The 25,396-nt window shown below is 38.3% G+C and overlaps 1 protein-coding gene and 2 non-coding genes across 4 annotated transcripts in view; 2 read left to right on the forward strand and 1 right to left on the reverse strand.

The window, feature by feature from the left end:
* The window catches only part of LOC124776677, a 170,758-nt gene extending 145,960 nt beyond the window's left edge, over nt 1–24,798 (forward strand). For both annotated transcript variants that reach the window (XM_047251779.1, XM_047251778.1), the window contains exon 9: nt 23,913–24,798. In XM_047251779.1, the coding sequence (XP_047107735.1) occupies nt 23,913–24,036 (124 nt within the window). In that variant the 3' untranslated portion in view covers nt 24,037–24,798. The remainder of the gene's footprint in view (nt 1–23,912) is intronic.
* Nucleotides 5,667–5,741, reverse strand: Trnas-cga. The gene has a single exon. It is a non-coding gene; the product is annotated as a tRNA-Ser (tRNA).
* Trnas-cga lies at nt 6,413–6,487 on the forward strand. The gene has a single exon. It is a non-coding gene; the product is annotated as a tRNA-Ser (tRNA).
* Nucleotides 24,799–25,396: the final 598 nt, after the last annotated feature.

A 25,396-nucleotide genomic window follows, 5' to 3' on the forward strand; every position in this document is an offset into this window, starting at 1 on the left:
TTACTGGGGCTGGCGATATTGCCTGTGTAAATGCCCCTGCCATCCACACTTGTAACACTTAACTTTTGTGGGAAATAACCCACACCTACCTATCCTGTATTCCTGTTGAAATGTCAATTTCTTCACAGTCCATCGCTAACACAATAGCAGAATGCGGATCCTTTGGTGCACCTGTACACACCATTTTTAAAATGTCCTATGGCAATCCCCTCAGAAAAGTATCAAGCGCACTCTGCTCACTTTCCTGCGACAAAACTGCGTTTTTAATTTTTTAGATTTTCCCAATGATTCACTGTCGTCTCATAGAATCAGTTGTACTGCCAGTGGTCTGCATCTTTCCAACACGATATTACAGTGACTTGGTGTCTTCATCAGATGTTTTCTGAGAGTGGCAGCTTTGCTGATCGGGTCCCATGTTTATACCTGGATGGCGCCTGGTGTTCACTATGCCATCTGAGCCCATTGTGGCTGTCTGCTGCAATGACGGTCGTCCACTTGCAATCCGTATTAGGACTTCCAGGCAAGTTGTTATTACTATTGTGACACTATAGATGTTCCTCATGTTGTTCGCAATGGCTGCGGCTTTCTCTCATGTCCATGTTACTGTCCTGGCATTCTGAATTTGGTACGCACCTGTGAGGTGCAGTTCCTGCGGCATCAGGCTGCTGTTGTAGTTTGCATCTTATGTCCACCACGTTGCAGCAGACTCTCATGGCAGTAGCTGCTGTCTGCTCCCAGGTTATGTGGTGCCTAAGGTTTCAGGTGGTTGATGTTGCCTATCTTGTCCACGACAGTTGGAGGTAGTTGTCGCCTGGAGCTCCATGGGAAATCTAATGCTATTAATTACACCTCCAGCTGTCTGAGGTTCGTTACTGCAGAAGGGAACTTTCTTCCTGTGTTTCTGTAGTAGTTCCAGAGCTGGGTTCTGTGCCGTACTGAGTTGGTATCCTGCTTCTTGGTTGATGAGATTCTTTACTATATTGTTTGCACTAGATTTAACACAATTTAATCTGTGTTCAAGTTGCAGGCAATGTTCTGCTATTGCTGATTTAGTGGTCTGCCCTACCCTCCCTCCACCATGTCCCTGTATGCTCGCACAAGTAGCACTTTGGTTCCCCACCCCTAACCCAATATCCCTCCCCCTCCCTGCCTCCGCCTCGTCCTTACCTCCATCGCGCTCAGTTGCTCGCAGTCTGTCCTCGATGGCAAGAGGTGGTAGTCATGTGTGTACGAGTTGTACTTGTGTTAATGTTAGTGTGTGTTGTCTACTTGAGAAGAAGACCTTTCAGCTGAAAGCATATTCGGTTGGCAGTCTTTTTGTTGTTCCTGTCTGCAACTCAATATCTCCACTATATGGTGAGTAGCAATCTACCCTTTTCATAATACTGTCTCTTTATGTGTTATTTATTGTAATAAAACATAATGTATCATTATGGTATAACACTGTTTCTAGATCAGCCAACACTGATCTTGTTCTGAAAAATGCAAAGAAAACAAAACAGGAAAGCACTTGAGAAAGCAGTACAAAATTTGTTATTCAAAAGTAAGTTAGTGGGGGGAGGGGGGGGGGGGGGGGAAGCTTTCAATGTGTAGTCACCCTACTCTGAAAATCCTAGCTCGTTTCTGGAGTCGTAAATGCCCTTTACTTTTTTGTTACTTTTAGTGTTATTTAAGCAGAGAGTTTATCCAGTATTATTTTTTAAAGAAGAACGTGTATATGTTTATTTCTTTCTTTTTGTAGAATATATTTTGTAACCCTTTAACAGCTTGTGATGTATATATATGTCACATTCTTGTGTGTGCCCTATGGTAATGACTTTCATGTGCAGTAGAACTCAAATGTGCTGGTTGTGGTTGTGCAGATTTAAGTTATATATGCTCGTGAACTGTGGGAAAATCGGATCAGAAGAGAATCAAAGCATTTGAGATGTGGTGCTACAGACAAGTGTTGAAAATTAGGTAGACTGATAAGTTAAGGAATGAGGAGGTTCTGTGAAGAATCGGGGAGGAAATGAATATGTGGAAAATACCGACAAGGAGAAGGGACAGGATGATAGGACATCTGTTAAGACATCAGGGAATGACTTCCATGGTACTAGAGGGAGCTGTAGAGAACAAAAACTGTTGCGGAAGACATATATTGGAATACATCCAGCAAATAATTGAGGACATAAGTTGCAAGTGCTGCTCTGAGATGAAAAGGTTGCCACAGTAGAGGAATTCGTGGCAGGCCGTATCAAACCAGTCAGACGACTGATAGCTTAAAAAACATTGTTGAACAATGGAAACATGTTGACTCTATGTGTGAATAACATTTTTGCTACACTAGGTCGATGATCGTCTCCGAAAACACCATCATCGAGGTGAATGGTGGCTTGAAACGTGCAGAGCGTAACGGACACAGGCTGGAGGCAGCATTATTATGCAATGGGAGACATTCTTCTGCACTTGCATGGAACCTGTGATACTAATCAAAGATATCCCGTCAGCTGTGAACCACCCGCATCGCTTCATGATTGATGTCTTCCGCAACAATGATGTCATCTTTCAGCTGTATAATTGTCCTTGTCTTGGAGCCTGAACTGCGATACAATGGTTTGAGGAGCATTACAGTGACCTCATGTTCATGTCTCAGTGACCATATTTGCCTATGTAAATCCTATGAAAATCATTTGGGTTGCTATCAGGAGCCATCACCGCACATGCGTATAAGCGGCCTGGTATTTACATGAATTACTTGACCTGTGTGTAGACATCGAATGTGACATGTCTCCACAAACCTCCCAACAAACTGCCAGATCCCTGATATGCAGAATCAGTGATGTACTTCGTTCCAAATATGGACAAAGAATCTGTTAAGCAGGTGGTCATAATGTTTTTGCTCATCAGTGAAGATGGTAAGAGTTACTTTCTTGTTTGCAAACCGCTTCTCTTTGTAGGATTACGCTGCAAGAACGTGTGAGGAACAAACAAAGATGTGCAAGTAGGAACATAGAGAGGTTAGTTATAAGTAATGACATAGAGGATGGCTATAATTTTCCTTACACAGATGCAATAACTGATGCAGTAATTAGTGAAGGTTACTTAGAAAAAATGAACAAAATAGTAACAACACTCATGGAACTTTGTGTGAAACACAAAACTAACCATCTATAAAACATTGATCAGACCAGTCTCCGAAACATGGGCTTTGACAGCAAAGGATGCTGAATCACTGAATGCATTCGAGAGAAGAATACTCAGGAGAATCATCGGTCCAATTTGCGAAAGGGAAAGATGGAGGAGGAGATATAACTATGAGTTGTGTGCTATGTACAAATATCAGCCTGTTAGAAGAATTGTAAAGTCATCTAGGTGAGGTCGGCTGAACACGTGGCATGACTGAATGATACAGAAATACTAAAAAGGATATTACAATGAAAGCCAGGTGGACAGAGTGGAATTGGTCGATCATAAACTAGATGGGAGGATGGAGTCGTAGAAGACTTTTGGATGAGGAGTTACAGGAATTGGAAAATACTAGCAAAGGGACTGGGATAAGTGGAAGGAGATTGTTGAAGAGGCCAAGATTCATTATCCGTTGTAGAGCTGCAGAAGAAGAAGAAGATGACGAAGAAGAAGACGACCACAGACACTGTATGTTGGCAACTGATAAAAGAAGTCTGCATCTCTTCCAATATCTTCATGACATAAAAACTAATGCATTAAGAACAGTTCGCATGAATAGAAAAAGTCAAATATTACAGAGACGAGAACTGTAAATCATTTCAATGAGAATGCTCATGACATTGAAATGGTGCAACATACGAGACTCGTACATGTTGTCCCCATTTTTGTAATTACTCTGAAATGACATCAACGAGAAAAACTGACTGCCAAAGCAACCTTGAAAAATTGAAAGCAATACACATGTCGGACTACAGTCGATCAGTATGAGCAATAAACAAGTATGACATAATACTAGGTGCATTTCTCTATACAGTAGGACTTCTGAAGAGAAGTCAACCTGGAGATGATGTGCCATTGGCAATAATAAAACTAAGAGGAAGGAATTGCTGTATTGTTTGATTAGTCTGATATGGGAATATATTTTATTCCCTACTTTAAGCTATTGTATACCCTTCACTTAATGTTTTGTTATGTCAGCAACCAAATAAACTGATTTTGAGGATAAGAATTTAATACAGCAGATGTGCTGTTCTGTGCAGTAGAAATTGCTGACAGAGCACAGCTGGGACTGTCATGAGGTGAGGCACGTCCCACAGAGGTGATGTTCTGTTTGCACAAACCAACAGCAAAAGGATTAAAAACATTGATAGTGTTTTAACCTACTATTTTGGCATTGTGTTGACATGTGTTGCATGTAGTATAATTTCGAAATATAGAAAGGTCTTGATCGCACAATTCCTTATTGAGCATTAACATTTCAAAATTTCATCATCGGAGTGAAGCTGTGGAATGAAGTGTACAAGAAAATTAACAGTAGCAACAGTAACAAATATGTACATAAGTATGCATCTGTTGCATTCCAATATACAGAAATTTCAATTAGTATCATACTTACATTAAACTCAAACTTCAGTGCAAAGCTCATGAAAGTGAGCATGTAGACTGAATGCAATACAAATCTTGTCTTGTGTAGGCATATTTGACAGTGCTGTTGTATATTTGAATAGAACCAGTGCTAAACTGTGGGTGGCAATTAAGCTATCAAAGAGGTAAATGAAGGCCAGTAGGTGGTGTTAGCATTCGCCGTAGAAAGCAAGTCAAAGTGTAACCTTACAAACTTCTATCGATTCCGATCAAGTACATGTCAGAACACGGTGAAAAACTTGACAAAATACTTTTATGCTACTTTTATGGAAAAGAAACTCATATACTAACAGCATGAAATGTGAGTCGTTGGGTAACATTGTGAACAGTGTATTAAATGACATAACAGGATCATTTAGGTGAACCCAAATTAGTGGCAACAACTTGAAAGAAAAAGAACTATTATACAATAAAAGGGGGATTTTTTATATAGTTTTTTAAACTCATATAGTTTTTTTTTAAACTCAGATCATATAACTGTCCAGGTATTATCAGTTTACAGCCATGACAAAAAGAAATTTTACATGAGTATGACCAACTGTAATCATTATACTACTCGAACAAACCATGGATGACATACATTATAGCCATTTAGGTAACCCTAAATTAGTGGAAGCAATTTGAAATAAAATTTTACAATTTTTTCCCATTATTCTATATTAAAAAGGGTAAAGGTATAATGTCAGCAATGTGTGCAACTCACTTGGAAGTAGGTGCGTGAGGACATCTGAAAATGTCTCAGCATATTGTGGTTGAGGATTTAAAGTTAGGATAATTGATTGACAAAACACCGCTGCCTATGCAATTGTAATGTTGACATAGTGGTCATACTACTTCGAAATTAATGGAATTTGTTTGGACTTATACGGAATGCATTGCAAACATGTATAACAGTGACAAAAAACCGGTGCCTATACAATTGTAATGTTGACATAGTGACTATTCCGGAATTAATGGATTTTGTTTGAACTTATATGGAATGCATTGCGAACATGTATAACAGTACAGAGTTGTAGCTCTATATGCAATAAAATAAGCTCATTGATTTGAAACTTCCTGGCAGATTAAAACTGTGCGCCCGACCGAGACTCGAACTCGGGACCTTTGCCTTTCGCGGGCAAGCGCTCTACCAACTGAGCTACCGAAGCACGACTCACGCCCGGTACTCACAGCTTTACTTCTGCCAGTACCTCGTCTCCTACCTTCCAAACTTTACAGAAGCTCTCCTGCGAACCTTGCAGAACTAGCACTCCTTTTTTCAGGAGTCCCGAGTTCGAGTCTCGGTTGGGCGCACAGTTTTAATCTGCCAGGAAGTTTCATATCAGCGCACACTCCGCTGCAGAGTGAAAATCTCATTCTGGAAACATCCCCTAGGCTGTGGCTAAGCCATGTCTCCGCAATATCTTTTCTTTCAGGAGTGCTAGTTCTGCAAGGTTCGCGGGAGAGCTTCTGTAAAGTTTGGAAGGTAGGAGACGAGGTACTGGCAGAAGTAAAGCTGTAAGTACCGGGCGTGAGTCGTGCTTCGGTAGCTCAGTTGGTTAGAGCGCTTGCCCGCGAAAGGCAAAGGTCCCGAGTTCGAGTCTCGGTCAGGCACACAGTTTTAATCTGCCAGAAAGGTTCATATCAGCGCACACTCCGTTGCAGAGTGAAAATCTCATTCTGGAAACATCCCCCAGGCTGTGGCTAAGCCATGTCTCCCATATCCTTTCTTTCAGGAGTGCTAGTTCTGCAAGGTTCGCAGGAGAGCTTCTGTAAAGTTTGGAAGGTAGGAGACGAGATACTGGCAGAAGTAAAGCTGTGAGTACCTGGTGCGAGTCGTGCTTCGGTAGCTCAGTTGGTAGAGCGCTTGCCCGCGAAAGGCAAAGGTCCCGAGTTCGAGTCTCGGTCGAGCGCACAGTTTTAATCTGCCAGGAAGTTTCATATCAGCGCACACTCCGCTGCAGAGTGAAAATCTCATTCCAGCTCATTGATTTGCTAGCGAAACCCAACCATTCATCTTTTGTAAGGTTAATCATGATGTAATATATGTGTATTTATATGATACGAGAAGTTAAATTTTATTGCACCCATAATGTGGAACGCACGATGAGGAAGCATGGGCGTGTTGCAGTAAAAATGTAAAGTAAGTCAAATGATTAGTGTGAAGTACTAATATTGGCAAAATGTAAAGTACAAATGGACTTTGCATCGTCTTTAAGTAAAGAAGCTACACAGTGAGGCAGGTACAATATGGTGGCGCCTCTGAGAACAGTGCCTCAATCTCTTGGAGTTGAGTGAATCTATAGAGGAAGCCTGGCAAGACAGCCACATCAGATCACCCATGAAATTGTGGTTAGCCTTATGGATGATGAACATTTGGGTTTTGCTAGCAATTCAATGAGCTTGTTTTGTTTTACGATACATATGGAAGCTGAATAAATGAATTAAAATTGGTGACATGGCCGGGACTTGAACCCAGATCTCCTTGCTTACTAGGGGTGGGAATGCTAACCAATATACCACCGCAGTACTGTGCTGCAGTAAATTGCTGCACGGACTACCCAAGTCCAATACCCTCTCAAACACAAACTTCAATTCATGTCTTCAGCTTATTTTCCCGCTAAATTGCCACTATTGTCAGGGCTCTCTGGCATTGGAATAGCACCTCAACGTTGGATGTAATAGGGAAATCCTGTACATCAGGTGATTAATAGATCTTATAATTAAATTTTCCTCAAGACATTGAGGTCTCATCTTTATGTATGACCACTGTTTTGACATTACAATTGCACAGGTGTAAGTTTTTTGTCAGCGAAATAATTCTAATTTTGTATTCTCAACCACAATATGTGAAGGCATTTTCGGATGTCCTCATGCATGTACTTCCCAACTGAGTTGTCATACATTTCTGATATTATACCTTGACTTTTTACATATAAAGTAAAAGTAAAAAATGTTTAATATTTTATTTGAAATTGTTGCCACTCAAAAATGTCAGTCATCATTTGTCTGACTAGTATAATGATTACAGTTCGTCATTTTCTTTTTGTGATAATTGTAAACTGAGAACCCCTGGACAGTTATATGATTTAGTACTGAGTTAAAAAATTATGTCAAAAAAATCCCATTTTTATTGTATGATACTCTTTTTATTTCAAGTTGTTGTCACTAATCTGGGCTCACATAAATGATACTGTTATGTCATTGTAGTGTGACAACATTTGATGATACTTGTGTAAAAGTTTATTTAGTGATGATTGTAAACTTATTCCTTCACAACCTATGTTTTACTTATTACCAATATCAGTTTTATGCTTATACTGTACCACACCAGTTACTGGTCGCAATAATCTTCTGTTCTGATTACTGACTAAAGACTATCTCTGTAGCATTGTTCACGATGTTATCTAATGATGCACAGTTCATGCTGTTAGTATATGAGGTTCTTTTCCATAAAGGTAGCATAAATATATTTTGTCAGTTTGTTCATGAGGTTCTGACATGTACTTAATCAGAATGCATAGGAGTTTGTAGTGAAGTTACACTTTACTTACTTTCTATGGTGAACACTAGTGCCACCTAGTGGCCTTCATTTACCTCTTTGATAGCTTAATTGCCACCCTCAGTTTAACACTGGTTCTATTCGAATAGGCAGTGGCACTGTCAAATGCGCCTACACGAGGTGAGATTTGTATGGCATTCAGGATGTGTTCACTTTTGGGAACTTCGTATTGAAGTTTGATTTTAATGTAAGTACGATACTAGTTGAAATTTCTTTGTATTGGAATACTTAGATGCATACTTACGTACATATTTGCTATTGTTAGTTTTCTTGTACACTTGATTCCAGTGCTTAAGTATGATGGAGAAATTTTTAAATGCATAACACTTAATAAGGAATTGTGTTATCAAGATATTTCTATATTTTGAAGTTGTGCCAAATCTGAATGGTTGCCTGCCTCTTGCATTGAGTATTTACCCATCAAGTACTGACATGTAATATAGTTTCAATTTAACTGTATTGTGATTTATTGTGTATGAAGTTGCAGCAATAGTAACCTTAGCAATTCCCTACTCACTTTCTTACAGACATAACTTATGTGCAATAAATTTGTTTCTTGAGCCCATCATGAGGTGATTAATGAGAAATGAAAGTGACAGTTAATTGAATAAAAACCTAAACTGTTGTATAATTTATTACAATAAAAAGTTATTATCAATAAAAATACCTTTTATTGTGGGAATCGTGTGGCTGATAGACAACATGATGTATTGAACACCTCAATGTGTGCCTTAGCATCTTTATTGGTTAAAGTGCAAATAAAGTTATTAAATAGCAAAGAAGTAAGGTTTTGTACCAACCTTGTGTTTGCTTGAATTGATGAGATGGAGAGAAGGGTGCCACTCAGAATGGTAGTTTTATGATAACTGTGTGTAAAAACATTAAAAAAAAACGTTCTTTTGTACATTGTTCTAAATGACAAACTTGTTAAACTTTTCTGTAAATTGTGGAGCTATAGGTTGTTTTTTAGTTTTTTATTTACACCTTTATTCTGTATTTGGGACTTTTAAAAATTTCCCCTCAAATATTGCGTTTAGTGTCATGATTCAAAAGATACACAGCAGTTTTGTAAGCGAAAATCTGTGTTCAAGGATTAATCTCTTCAAAATGAATAAGTTCTGCCTTGTCAAAATGTGTTTAAAGCAAACACATTCATTTTCTCTTACAAATTAAGATGGTCTTTAACATCTTTCACTTGCTGCCCTTTAATGCCTACATAAGAGACTGGCAGTCTATGCAGCATAGTTATTGCAGACTTCAAGCTCTCAGCAATTGCAATTTGTTATTGAAATCAACAGTGTTTCATGAACAAATCTAGCGAGTGTTCGGGTGGGATGGGTGGGGGGGGGGGGGGGGGGGGGGATGAGTGGTATTGCAAGGAACAATCTGTAAAAGTTATACTGAGCTTCCCATGGAATGTTTCGCGAGAAGAGGGGAAGAAGTGCACAGACTACCGACTTTGGGGGGAAGGGGAAAGCAGTTACAGAGGTAAAAAATGTCACATGGAAGTATCATGAAACTCTGAGCAGTGATAACTTCTCAAAATGAGTGGAACAAACTATAAAAAATTGACTTACATAGCAATCAGTGTTTTGGACCAGAGGTCTATTTTGTGCTTTTCTCAGTTTTAATAACCATTTCAAAAACCACCTTCTCACGTAGACTGGCCTCTTTGGCTTCTATGAATGGACAATAAATCACACACTTTCCTATGATGTACTGCTTTATAAAGTAGAAGCTCCAACAATGACGTATTCATCTGTACTGGTCGCAACACATTTCATGCTCAGTTGTCCTCTTTTGTACAACCGCTGCGGTCTCTGTGGCATAGTCACATTTGTTTGCGACAAACGTTTCTGTATTTCAGTTGTGCCTGTCGATCCTTTTCCTTATGGTAACTGTTTACGAATTCCATTTCTGATTTGTTGTCATAATGACAGGCGTTACTGCAGCTCTGAAAATGGTATACCATTATCACAACAGGAAAGTGCTGAGGCCATACCACAATTAAAGCTGAGGGTACTACCTTCCTAATCCTAATTTTTCTACCTTCCTAATCCTGTTTTCTCCCATCGTTCCATCGCCGAAAGGTTTCTAGTGTGAGTGCGATGTTAAACCTTTAGCAAAATATAAAAATAAAAAGACATGAATAAACAACAACAAATCATCCACATTACTTACAGTTATGGGAATTCTAATTCCATTCTTTGTTCCTTCTGCAAGGATTTCTTGATTACATCTTCGTAGAATTTGTATTTATCATTATTTCACAGCTTCTGTTTCTCAGTGGAGATGAGGCTTAGATTATCGATGCAATGTTACGTTTAATGTAGCATGATAGAATGTCTCTCTCTCTCTCTCTCTCTCTCTCTCTCTCTCTCTCTCTCTCTCTCTCTCTCTCACACACACACACACACACACACACACACACACACCCGCACGCGTGACTGCAGCCTCTGTGTGGCTTCAGCTGCCAGAGGCTGCAGTTGCGTGTGTGTGCCGTCTATTTTCAGCAAAGACGTTGTTGGCCAAATGCTTATATTGTGACAGTCTTTTTGTTGTCCCTATCAGTGACTCAGAATCTCCGCTATATGGTGAGTAGCAACATTCCTTTCATAATATTGTTAAAATTCCATCCTGGATTTTCCATTGTTTGAGAATCTAATTTCTATTTGATTGCTAATATTATCAGTGATTTTGAAGAAAGTTCTCATGTAGCTGTCATTTCAGTCAAGTTGTTGAAATCTCCACTTTCACAGACATGTTCAAAAAATTATCAATGCTTCTCTATTGTTAATATAATGGAAGGAAACATTCCACGTGGGAAAAATTATATATAAAAACAAAGATGAGGTGACTTACCGAACAAAAGCGCTGGCAGGTCGATAGACACACAAACAAACACAAACATACACACAAAATTCAAGCTTTCGCAACAAACTGTTGCCTCATCAGGAAAGAGGGAAGGAGAGGGGAAGACGAAAGGAAGTGGGTGTGTGTGGATGGATATGTGCGTGTGTGCGAGTGTATACCTGTCCCTTTTTCCCCCTAAGGTAAGTCTTTCCGCTCCCGGGATTGGAATGACTCCTTACCCAAAAACCCACTTCCTTTCGTCTTCCCCTCTCCTTCCCTCTTTCCTGATGAGGCAACAGTTTGTTGCGAAAGCTTGAATTTTGTGTGTATGTTTGTGTTTGTTTGTGTGTCTATCGACCTGCCAGCGCTTTTGTTCGGTAAGTCACCTCATCTTTGTTTTTATATATAACTTCTCTATTGTTACCTGCTTATGGATAAGTCTCGAAGTAAAATTCTGTTGGATATGAGGTATTGGTGGAAAGTTTCTGGACATGAAGACCAAAAGTTCATGCATTCTTTTAGGGAAACGAGAAAAGAAAGAAGGTAGAGATTTAAGACCACTGGAGAAGACTTTAAACTGTTTGTTGACTCTAGAGACTGTTAAAGTACCAAATTAATAACATGAGGATAGCTGTCTGTGTGTGAGGAAGGCTTCAGGGTTCTTTTCCGATACTTTATTTTGTAAACTTAAACGTGGCCATTTATCCCTAACGCGCTATCGTATGTCTGGGCAATTAATTTGTCACCATATTTATGTCTGCCCATGATTGTGTTTACATGACAAATAGGGCTTCTGCAGCTCTAGTGGTGCTTACGTCAGCAGATCCAATGAATCTTTCTGCGACTTTTTTTTTTGGATACAGAAAAGTATCACAACACAGTCAAGAGCTGAGACTCGTTACTGATATGTGATGTCTCAACAAGCATGATGGACAATGGCCACAAAGTCTGTTTTCTGAACTACATCGTAGATCTCATCTCTCAATACATTAGCAACTGAAGTTATTTAATAATTCTGAATACTTGCTGAGATTACACAGAAGATTGTAGATGTTGCTGAATGTTCTTTCAGTGTAGAATCATACTCAGCACTTTCAGTATAGAATCATACTCAGCACTTGCAGTAAGAAATTCATTTTCATTATGATCTTTGATTGCCAGTTCCTGTTTCCCTAACTATCATACAGCATTAATTAGCCTTTGTAATATCTCTGTTTTGTTTCTCACTTTTTCATTATGCAGCTAGATTCCAGCTCTTCGTTAGTGATCCAAAAAATTATCAATTTTAGTAGGAGACAAAGTAAATTTGTTAAATATGGAAAAAAACTATAAATATGTATCTCAGACTTGTTGTGTTTTTTTACTGATACAGATCGTCATATCCTTGATGATTACATACAGTTTTTTCATTTGAAAATAGTGAACATGTCCTGCAGTAAAATTTGTTCAGTACATCACACACAGAAAGCCATTCTGCAACTTCATGCAGTTCTGTATGGAAATGTCTTTCAAACCCTCCTCCCACACCTTGGACATGTGTAGGTGTCCTGAGATTTAGGTATGGTTGGCCACTATCAATCACTTGTTTCTTTTCATTCTAAGAAAGTGATGAAAAACTGGTATTTAATAACTGTCTTACTATGCTTTCACTACCCATGTTAAATATTTAAACTTCCAACCTGATTGCATAAGCAATAATAGACTCGTGTGCAACTCAAAAACAACAATCAACACAAAAAGTGCTAGAAACTGAACCAACACCTGGGACAGGCAAGAGGACTGAGAGCACAAGCATGCATGCACTTTTCCAGGGAATGAAGATATTGAGTCATTGGAAACAGATCCAACACCTTGGCGGCTGGCACAGCAGTAGCAGATGACTCTGAACAGTGGAGAGAGTATCTGAGGTATATGGAGCAGTACAATGACTTACAAAAACACACTATAATGAAACATATATTCAAACAAATGAAATAAAATAATCTACTATTTTTCTTTCATTTTTATTTGGATGTTGACACGTAACTTGCACACCCTGAGAAAACGCCACTGACCAAAAGTAGGGTTACAAGTCTAACGCTCAGAGAATGTACCAGTATAGGAAACCTGTGAACTAAAAACTCATTCCTTTTGGTCACATAACACAAATGACTGAGACAGTGGACCGATCTGAAATTGAAGGTTTCCCTTTGATTTATAGGAAGAATGAAGGTTTATACGTCCAGCTCTTGAAAATGTTGATGGTTTCATCAGCAATCTGCAGTTTTGAGCATTGAACCATACAGGATGAAACTTATGTCACAGTCATCAAATGAATTGTTGTCAACAGGAAAAATGTGCTGAATCAAAAGCTTGTATTTTATGTAATCCAAGAACAGCATTTGCCAGATTCTAATGTTTTTATATGGTCATCTACATGAAGCAAAAAGCAGCACAACTTTTGATATTTCTTTGGAAGGTAAATAATGAGGTAAGAAATGGTTTAAAAGTGAGACAGCTGTGTTTGGCCTTTCTTGAAAACGTGTTCTGAATCTAATGCAAGGAACTCTTGCTATTATTCAGGGCGTATACCCTCTAGGACAACTGGGAAAACCCTTCAAATTTTTTAGTCTGGGAGAAAACCCAGGAATTTTTTAGAATTATGGTAATTTCTCATTGTTTTAGTTTTGAGTTAAATTTTTGTAATTTTGACTGGTAAAAACTGATACTCTAACAAAGAATTTTACTTTAGCCCACTACTGCAGAACAATACTGCAACAGTAAAACATAAATGAGAGAAAAACACCAATATAAAATGTAAGTTGCAAAGACAATGCGCCATTTGCAACAACAAAACACAGTGAGCACACAAGTGTCTGCTGACAGCAAAATGTGTCAAAGGGTTTAGGACAAAGACTATGCAATACTTCATAACATCAAACTGTTTTCGATGAGCATGGCATTACAACTGTTTGAATTAAGTTCGTTTGAGCAGTTGCCAGTGGGCAACTGCTTGCAGAGGGTTGAAGTCATGATGAGCAGCGCCTTCTTCCACTTCTTACTTGGAAGTGTGGCTGCTATATGTATAAGCAGTAGCTGCAAGCAGCCAGATGCTACCCAGAAAAATTTTTCTGGCACATCCGAGCTACCTGATTCACACATGCACGGATCAGTCGGGGTTGTAATGGGGTTTTAGTCTCCTAGTGACCCGCATTTACATTTTGTGATTTTGCTGTTCTCTCTTTGTTTGCAGCTCTCACGTCAAATGAAAACAAAATGGATTTCTGTGGCTGGTAGCTATGAAATGAATTGATATAAACTAATTACGGAAGACTAAAATATGTTATTAATTCCAGTTTTCTGATTTTATTTTATTTCCTTGTTATTGGAAATTGAGCATTAATTGCTTTGCGGAGCAATGAAGTTATTTTTGTCGGTTTGCTAAAGAAATTTGACTTGTATTAATCTTTTCCACACAGGCAGTCAGCATATTTGAAAGGAAGTGTTTCAATCCTCACTATTAGCTAGTTTCAACTGTTCGCTGAATTTCAACTACATATTTCCATTTTCTGGCACAAATGGCATAGTGTCATAATAAAGAACCAAACACGAGGCAATACAGTAATGTTACTCCAAGAAAATTGGCTTCCCAAGACTCACACGGAACAGCTTTAGCAGAATTTTACATATCTGCCTTCCTTGAAAAACAATGTTTTTTGTTCACAAGAAATGTTTCAACACTTGTCTAGTACCTCCACAAGGCTTGACATTAGTTTTTAATTTGTGTTGTTTACGTCTTAAATTTACAGAACACCATTCTTCAATAATTTATAGACCAACAACACAACAGGTTTTATTATTGTAACTCCCCACAAAGTTTTATATTTACTCCTAGAGTAGAATATAAACTGCCAATGGCTTCACAAGTAACCTTGTTAATTTTTATACAGTTTGAAAAAGTCATAAAAAGGTTAATTTTCTTAGTTCTTGGTGCGTACAAGCAACTATTTTATTATTATTATTATTATTATTATTATTTCTTTTTATTTTTGTGAAAAATTTCTATTCCGTGTTACTAGCTTTTTGCAGTGCCATTTAGATGTAAACTTCATTGGGAATGTTACATAATAGTATTGTAGAGTATAAATAGGTAAATAAAATCTAAGTTAAAGTCACAAAGTTGCAAAATACTAGGGCACTGTGAGTTGTAAAGTGTAGTTTTGAAACTAATATTGTAACAAGGACTATATTCTAATTTTGCATTCCTTATCTTGATAGGATATGATAAAGCATTTGCCCTATGTATAGTAACTCCATATGTCCCTTGTGGACAATATGCTGCATGTGGTCATGTGGTGCCCCACTATGCACAAAATTCCAAACAGAAATGCAAATTGCGCAGGTCACACCAGTGTTTAAGAAGGGTAGTAGGAGTAATCCATCGAACTACAGACCTATATCATTGACGTCGGTTTGCAGTAGGGTTTTGGAGCATATACTGTATTCAAACATTATGAATCACCTCGAAGGGAACGATCTATTGATATGTAATCAGCATGGTTTCAGAAAACATCGTTCTTGTGCAACGCAGCTAGCTCTTTATTCGCACGAAGTAATGGCCGCTATCGACAGGGGATCTCAAGTTGATTCCGTATTTCTAGATTTCCGGAAAGCTTTTGACACCGTTCCTCACAAGTGACTTCTAATCAAGCTGCGGGCCTATGGGGTATCGTCTCAGTTGTGCGACTGGATTCGTGATTTCCTGTCAGGAAGGTCGCAGTTCGTAGTAATAGACGGCAAATCATCGAGTAAAACTGAAGTGATATCAGGTGTTCCCCAGGGAAGCGTCCTGGGACCTCTGCTGTTCCTGATCTATATAAATGACCTGGGTGACAATCTGAGCAGTTCTCTTAGGTTGTTCGCAGATGATGCTGTAATTTACCATCTAGTAAGGTCATCCGAAGACCAGTATCAGTTGCAAAGTGATTTAGAAAAGATTGCTGTATGGTGTGGCAGGTGGCAGTTGACGCTAAATAACAAAAAGTGTGAGGTGATCCACATGAGTTCCAAAAGAAATCCGTTGGAATTCAATTACTCGATAAATAGTACAATTCTCAAGGCTGTCAATTCAACTGAGTACCTGGGTGTTAAAATTACGAACATCTTCAGTTGGAAAGACCACATAGATAATATTGTGGGGAAGGCGAGCCAAAGGTTGCGTTTCATTGGCAGGACACTTAGAAGATGCAACAAGTCCACTAAAGAGACAGCTTACACTACACTCGTTCGTCCTCTGTTAGAATATTGCTGCGCGGTGTGGGATCCTTACCAGGTGGGATTGACGGAGGACATCAAAAGGGTGCAAAAAAGGACAGCTCGTTTTGTATTATCACGTAATAGGGGAGAGAGTGTGGCAGATATGATACGCGAATTGGGATGGAAGTCATTACAGCAAAGATGTTTTTCGCCGCGGCGAGATCTATTTACGAGATTTGTCACCAACTTTCTGTTCCGAATGCGAAAATTTTTGTTTAGCCCAGCCTACATAGGTAGGAATGATCATCAAAATAAAATAAGAGAAATCAGAGATCGAACAGAAAGGTTTAGGTGTTCGTTTTTCCTGCGCGCTGTTCGGGAGTGGAATGGTAGAGAGATACTATGATTGTGGTTCGATGAACCCTCTGCCAAGCACATAAATGTGAATTGCAGAGTAGTCATGTAGATGTAGATGTAGATGTAGATGTAGATGTAGAAGGTATAGGAGTAGAGACAGAAAGTGTATGAGTAGAGATAGATGGTGTATGGGTAGAACAGATACCAAACACGGGCTTCCTACTGTAGTGATTCGAGAATTTCTGTGTAAATTCTAGAACCACTCGGCCTTTTACCGTCTCGAACACATGATATTCTAGATACGAGTGTGGGATGGTAAAATCCTACCTACTGTGCATCTCATGTTTGTGTGTGCAGGTTTAAAGTCAGTCGCAAGAAGAAAGTAGACATAATGGTCGAATGTTACCAACAAGTACTTGTGGGGCAATCCATAGATGTTTTAGGAAAACATGAAAAGATCTTTAGGAAAAAGGTAGTACAAAAAGATAAGAATGGAAAATAGATTACTCATGCGTCATAAACACCCGAAGTTTTCGATTGAAAAAGAAAATAGAGAAAATAGAAAAAGTCCTCACGATTCCTAAATATTAGAAAAGCTGACTAAAACCTCGAGTGCAAGCTCATGTCTTAATGTTAAAGTAAAATAATAAAAAAATAGAGAAACAATAAGAGAAAGATTGTTGTTATAGAAAGAAGAGGTGTATATAAAACTATGTAAAAAAAAAAGTGTGTTGTTAAGATATGAAATTTTGTTATAAATGATATTACTTGCATAAAAATTATGTATAATGTTGTAACGGCGACTGGAACGGTCGCGGGGTAGAAGTGACGGAAAGCACGGCGGGAACCACGGAGCGGTCCACGACAGCATCACAATGGGAGAGTACGGACACGACCAACGGAGGACAGAACAAACAACAGCAAGATCGAAACAATGGAATCATAAGAAAACCTAACAACCACATCCACTCGTACACAGAACAAGAAAGTAAATAAGCTGTCTAAGGCGAGGCGATATGTCCAGAGAGGTACGCAAGGTTAGACTGGCTGGCTGAGCGAGAGGCAGGCGCTTAAGTACTCTATCGGGGGCGCCGCTATTGGCCACTGGAACCGTGTGTTCCACTGTGGCGCTCTCACACTAAATGTGGGCCAGGAGGCGCGCGCCGCCATGACAAGTTCTTGTCGGGCAATCCATAGATGTTTTAGAGGAGGAACGATGGAGTTGTTATGCAGCTCTGTGCCTATTGTGTCATTGACTATTGTTATGTGAAAGAAGAACAGTTGAAAAAGTAATCGTGAAAACTCCTAATCCAGCCTTGGTAGAGGCAAGACCTATTTTATGATTCATGTGAAGTAGAGTCATGGTTATTAAGCCAGCTCTGTTATAAATGTAATTAAATTTGTTTCTGATGTTGGAAGGAGCAAGTGACTTACTGGATGTCATATATGTATGTGGAAAGTAAGAATTTTATTCTGTATGGAGTTCATATATACCGTTGGTTAACGAAATGTAAAATCCGTGTATCTCCTTATTTCACAAGTAGAGAGAGAGGCTTAAATATTCCCGTACCAAGCATCATTCTACGGAGATGAAGTCAAGGGAGTTTTCCAGCAGCCAGCAAAGAAGATCGGTTATGAATCTCAAGTAAGTCACCTCGTGTAAAAGAAGTGGGAAGTTTGTACGTCTATGTCACATTTTAAGTCGCGTCAAAAACATTAGATCATGGCAACCTGTGTGAAAGGACCCAAGAAAACAAGAATTTTAAGTCAAAAACTAGAGAAGTTGTTACATGTTGCCCCTAGCAACCAAACATAACACGACAAGGGATTTACTCTGACTTTGGAATGTGTTCAAGTATCTAATGAAGCAAAATTTGAATGAAAAATGCGGAAAGACATGGAAAATTCACAACTATAAAACAGCAAGGAAGATTTCGACACATTTGTCTGAGAAGAAATATGCGTAGAACACTTCAACCGAGAAGATCCAGTGCGGGGAGTATACAGCTCTCACACACATTGCGGGGACGCAGACGCGGAAGCCAACCTACGTCCGACGTCACTGGCACCAGCGAGACTTCTATGCCAGTTGGGCATGAAATAAAATTTCCTTACTTTAGCGTGAAGTGGTACATACTGTTGAGTGAACTTTTATTGTGTAATTATAGTATTTAAAGTTAGTTTTAAATGCTTACTAGGGCTAAAGCATATAAAAGCATGCACAATATACATCAAATTGAGGACACTCAAGAACCAGCTATGGATATGAAAGTGAGTAAAGAAGTGCCAGACTGGGCTAAGTTGATAAATTTTAATTAAAGCTCAGAGTATGCAATCAAATGCTCAGAATGAGACTCAAAGGAAAGAATTAGGCTTGGTAAATTCTCAGCTAAGTACCCAGAGTGAAACTTTAAATGCTCATAGTCTTAAGTTAAACTCATTAGAATCGAAATTTAATACCCAAAGTGAAGTTTTGAATGCCCAAAGTGAAACTCTAAATAATCAAATGACAAATCTAGGTTTACTAAATGCCAAAGTAGACTCACAAAGCAAAGAATTTAGTAATCTACGTGACGGCATGGGTGCTCCTAAGACTGAATCTGACGCCTTAAATAGTAGAGTAGAAGTATTGACTAATTCCTTGACCGTTCACGTAAATCAAATGTTTACTGACCTGACAGAATGACAATTTCAAGATTTATCAAGAAGGTTAGAATTTAAGATTGAGGAAAGATGTAATAATGTGGAATCTGAAATTAATGAAAAGTTAGGATCTTTTGAAAATGTGTGCAATGTTAAGTTAAATGCTGTAAAGCAGGGGTTGAATACTTTGAAAGAGAGTGTAGATAAGAATAATGAATCAATACTGATTATTCAGTCGCAAATTACAGGTGTCAGTACACGAGTAGATTAAGTAGACAGAAATTTCAAAGAGAAAATAATGAACTCTGATATCATAAATGTAAGTAGTTTGGAGGAACAGTTTGAAGAAATTACAGATCAAAAAGTTATCGAGAGAATTACCTCCGGAAACATATCACCTATTCTGTCTTCCGAACTTAGTGATACCAGGAAGGGCATAGATGAGTTGTGGAGAGAATTCAAGCTGATCCAGGAGAAAGTAGAAAAAAAGGTAACGTCACCTAATGGGGTGTTAACTAGTGAAGCTGTCACTGATTTACAATGGGGGGGGGGGGGCCTAATTCAGTGTTATCTAGACATTTCCTTAAATTTAAGCTGGACAGAGTTGTACAACTGACCCACTTCTTAAAAATGTTTAACCAAGCATTACCAAAAAATTGGGAAGATTCTAAGATAATAGAATTTGCTGGGGGGAGGGGGGGGGGGGGGGTGTACCTTCTAGGGGAAACCTCAGAAGAGGGAACGGCAAATGTTGAGAATTTTTCCTCTTGGGAGGATTTTCAAAAGGAAGTATGCCAGTTCCCAAGAAAAGTTGATATCAGATCTATGGAACCCAAAATATTACAATGAAATGAAATGATCGTATGGCATTGTTGGCCGGGAGGCCCCATGCGTGGAAGTTCGGCCGCCGTATTGCAAGTCCTTTTCAGTTGACACCACTTCGGCGACTTGCGAGTCACTGATGATGAAAGACACACAACACCCAGTCATCACGAGGCAGAGAAAATCTCTGACCCCGCTGGGAATCGAACCCGGGACCCCGTGTGCGGGAAGCGAAAACGCTACCGCAAGACCACGAGCTGCGGATTACAATAATACTTGGGGGTACTATGAGGAAATATTTCGATTAGCATTTAACATGAGCAAAGTATTTAAATAAGCCGATGGAAGAAGAGGGATTGGTACGTATTTTAATTAGACGATTGCCCATGTATGTGAGAAAAGACATCTTATGTAGGGGTTGGAAAATGATAGACGAGTTATTGTCTCTTGTTGATGCACTCGATGCGATAAGTAAGGACCGCAGCGAAACTTTACACCAAGGTGAAAGTTCAAGCTATAAAAGAAATAGTGGGAATAACTTTAAAAAGCACGAGACAAACTTAGCAAAAGTAACCACTACAATAAGAGAAGTTGTAACAATAATTATCAAAAGAAACATCCACATTCAAATTTAAATCCAGTAAATTCTCAAGAATTTATACCGAGTAACCTAAGATCACAAAATGGGATTGTAGTACCTCGTTATGGTAACCAACCCGTAATTAGTAGTAATGATGAAAACATTCTTTGACCTGGATCCAGGGCCGGGGCCCAGGTCTTGGAAATACATTAGGAGGCCTTGTTCCATATAAGCATGTTAATTTTACACACAAAATACCCACAAAGGAATGGTTGCTACTTGAAGAACCAAGCTTAGCCACTAAAAACCCACAGCATATAATAGCAGGGACAGTGGAAACTTCCGAGGCTAACATATGAGGTATCACTCATCTCAAATGCATTTTTTAACTCACTGTAGAATAAACAGCACTTACTGTTATTGCCAGTGACTGGAGTGTACATAGTCGGTATAACAGGAACAAAAAGTAAACTTGTGAATTATGAAAGTGAACTGCAGTATTGGAAAAACATTATTTCATCAAACACTATTAATAGTTGAGGATATTAATATAGATGTATTGTTTGGTTTAGATTGGTTATTAGAGTTTAAAGTCATCTTAAACTTCGACGAAAAGCATCTTTGTTTTGGTAGCGGGGACAGTAGATGTTGGACACCATTTGTGACAGGTAATTACATTGGAAAACAAACAACTGAGTGTCAGTGTTTACGATTAACAGCTGCAGCACAATTGTCACCAAAGTTCTATACTGTGGCTCAAGGAACGCATCGTACTGATATATTACACAAAGTTAATGAATCCCCGGTATTAACCGATCAACAAAGGCAAGATTTATATAAAATTTTAATGGAGTTTGAAGTAGTGTTTTCTGACTGCCCAGGTAACATCAGCGACTATATCTGTAAGTTGAAAATCAAAGATGACACTCCATCCTTTTGCAAACTGTATCCAATACCGGTGAGTTTGAAGGAAGCAGTTCGGGATGAGATTAACATAACAAAATGATTGATGATAATATCATAGAACGAAGTTCCAGCTTAATGAATAATCCTCTGGTCATGGTAAAGAAAGCTACAGGTGGAGTACGGTTAGTTTTAGACGCTCGTACATTGAATCGACCTATAGAGACAGAGAGAGACCGACCAATTAACATTGACGAATTGTTATCCAAATTTGAAAAGGCAATGTTCTTTAGCATAATGGATTTGACTGCGGCATATTGGCAAATAGAATTACATCCAGAATCCTAAAACTATACAGCATTTTTGTTTGATGGGAAATCATATCATTTCAATGTATTGCCATTTGGACTTGATATCTCTGTGTCTGTATTTATACGTGCATTAGATGAAACACTAGGACTTTAGATCAAGGTGCAAATGATGCGTTTGAAAACGTTAAAAGAGCACTTGTTTAATCACCCATATTACATCAGTCAGTTATGGGCGAACCTTTTAAATTGTCGTTGAAAAAGTAATTGTGAAAACTCCTAATCCAGTCTTGGTAGAGGCAAGACGTATTTTATGATTCATGTGAAGTAGAGTCATGGTTATTAAGCCAGCTCTTTTATAAATGTAGTTAAATTTGTTTCTGATCTTGGACAGAACAAGTGACTTACTGGAAGTCATATATGTATGTGGAAAGTAAGAATTTTATTCTGTATGGAGTTCAAATATAGCATTGGTTAACGAAATGTAAAGTTTGTGTACCTACTTATTTCACAAGTAGAGAGAGAGAGAGGGAGAGAGAGAGAGAGAGAGAGAGAGAGAGAGAGAGAGAGGCTTAAATATTCCCGTACCCAGCATCATTCTACAGAGATGAAGTCAAGGGAGTTTTCCAGCAGCCAGCCAGCCAGCAAAGAAGATCAGCTTCAAATCTCTAGTAAGTCACCTCGTACAAAAGAAGTGGTTAGTTTGTACGTCTACTTCATGCTTTAAATCGGCATCAAAAACGTTAGACTATGTCACTGACGTAGCTTCACATGTGCAGTAATGCCTGTCTTCCGGTGCTCTGTGGCATGTGCTCAAATGATCCTATTTCTAACAGGTTGTGGGCAAATATTGTGAATGGTGATTTCAGAAGTGTTACTTTCAAAGTACTTTTATGTGAAATGAAGTATGTTATGTCTGAGAATGTGTGAGGGATTTCTTAAATCACAGAGTGTTGATTCTCATTCATAACTTAACACTTTGAGGAGTGATTTCCTATAAAAATTCTGGCCCCAGAAGACCAGACATTTAAAATTTTACTAGCTCATTTGTGTTTGATTTATCATAAAGGGTAATACATGCAAAAAAGCACAGTCTTTATGTGAAAGATTGGCTTTTCTTGTAGCTACACTATATGTATATTAATTTAAACCATGAACTTTTCATGCTACTTGGCAGTGATGTTGCTCTTGGCTGACCACATCAGTTGTCCTATCCCATGAATATCTGCTGTCATTGTCTGGTGAGATAACGTGATGTGAGCTATGATTGGCTGACAAAAGTGCATCACAATCTGGATTTCAGTGCTTTGGAGACTAACATGCTATAATACAAAAATATACAGGGTACATTTTATGTGGACCAAACATCTTTCCAAAATGGGTTATTCCAAAAGTGCTGGGAAGTTCTACACAGGTTTATAAAACTTTTACCATTCAAAGGATTGATAAGTTTTACAATTCTGAGCAAAAGTATACTGTCACTCAACCCGGAGAAAGTGTATTTTCACCTGGAAAAAAATGTGTACTTTTAACCAGGAAAATCTGGGGATTTTTTCCCCTCGTTCATATATATACCCTGTTATTGAGTATTAACAGATGAACTGTGATATGACTTCACACAGTCATATTGTAACTGTTTCTACTTTTTGTTTCCATAGTTCAAAAGCAGGTACCCTTTGAAGTCCTTTTTATAACAAGTTTTTTGCCTTTAAATGTGTAATAGACTCATTCAAGCTTTTGCTTGATACACAGCCCCTTCCCTCCACACTTTCCATATGGGTCAGCTATTGCATCTTAAAAGTAAGCAAAAGCAGTATTCTTAAGAAAAGCAGTATTTAAAAGAACATTGCATGAAATCTGTTGGTGCTACAGTAATGCCATTTCCACAGTACATGCAGCGGGTAGCAGAGGGGTGCATTGATGCAATTTACTGGAGGATGGTGTAACTTTATTTAGACTCTTTCTATCGATGTCATCGATTTATGTAACAATTGTCAGTGCTCTGTGTCCTGCACCTTTCTCCTATAGTTATAAATGTTTAACATTTTGTTTAGACTTTTGTGTGCTATTCTTCTAGGTTACAGAATTTGGAGGCAGAGGAGGAGATGACTATTGGCGACTCACTAAGTCAGGAATCACAGCTTAGCTCTTACAGTGCCTCAGGAGGTACTCCAAGAAGTAAGAAGAAAAGAAAAAAGTAATGGCATTAGCATTATATGAAGCACTAAATAAGTAGCGGATTTGATATTTATTCAGCATTGAGAAAACACTTTGATGATATACTGTGAAATAAAGTGAAATAACCTTTTGGTTGTTACTTTTCATTGTAGCTGCCAGCTATTCATTGTAGCTGCCAGCTTACTTAATGTGGTAATTGTTTGTAGTTTAATTTTGCTGTTATGTAAGTGCAGTACATTGTAAGATATGCTAAAGATAAAGAAATTTATTTATTTTCTGCTGGTAACATGTGGTTTAATGTGTTTGGCAATATCAGCACTGTGCAGTTACAGCATTGTTTGGCCAAACACAATTTTTTTAAACTCTTATTGCACAGTAATTTAATTCATCATTTCATATGGCAGCAGTAGTTTTTATATGCAATTTAGCACTGCATTTATTGCTAGGACACAATAGTCACTGACATTATTCATGATAATTTCAAGTTGCAGTGGCTTTTAAGGTTAAGCCACTGATTAAGTCACCCTTTAAAAGTATTTCCAGTCAACATCTTCAGAATATTTGTAGCAGATTATGAAAAATTGCTCCTTTGACATGAGGTCATTTTGCTGTTAATGTTAATCTTCAGTTAACCATATGTAAATCTGTTTCACATCTCATATTCATGGTTATGAATTTGCATGTTCCTTTTTGTGATTAAGTGTGTTTTCACTAACTTAATAGTTTGTGGCGTATACATGGTGTAAATAGTGAGAATATTAAAGTGAATAAATAGGCCTTTACCAGATGTTCATTGTTTCACTGCAGTTCCCAAGGCTCTCTTATGTATCATAAAACCATTTTCGTGTTAGTTTGGCAGATCCCACTCCACAGTACTATTCCATAAGGCAAGGAAGATTATACTAATCCAGAATTCACAGTCCATAGTATTCTGGGATGGTGATAACCTTCTTAATACCTGTAGACTGGATGTTATTTTGTTGCAGACATGATCAACTTGCTGTTTGCTGGAAAGCCTGTTGTCTATACATAAACCCATAAACTTACACCCCACACTGGTCTTTAGCAGTATCTCATGATTCACAGTATTTTCACAATAGATGGCATACTATTGTGAGATATGACTCTACTGCATGTTTCTAGAAATATTTATTTTAACATCCTCAACTGTAAATTGTTACAATATTTTTGTCTTCTTGAAACACTTGGTTTAAAGTGAGTAATATTAGTTTTTCTATATAAACTTATATCACTTTCAAAGGGAACTCTTTCTTGCCTTTTGATAAAGGTGTTTCTTTACCTCTTCACTAGGACTGGGCCAACTGTTGGCAGACAGACACCTGACGAATCATTAGCATTTGTAGTAATCAAATGCTTACTATT

The sequence above is a fragment of the Schistocerca piceifrons genome, chromosome 2 (assembly GCF_021461385.2).
Source record: "Schistocerca piceifrons isolate TAMUIC-IGC-003096 chromosome 2, iqSchPice1.1, whole genome shotgun sequence".
Lineage (NCBI taxonomy): Eukaryota > Metazoa > Arthropoda > Insecta > Orthoptera > Acrididae > Schistocerca > Schistocerca piceifrons.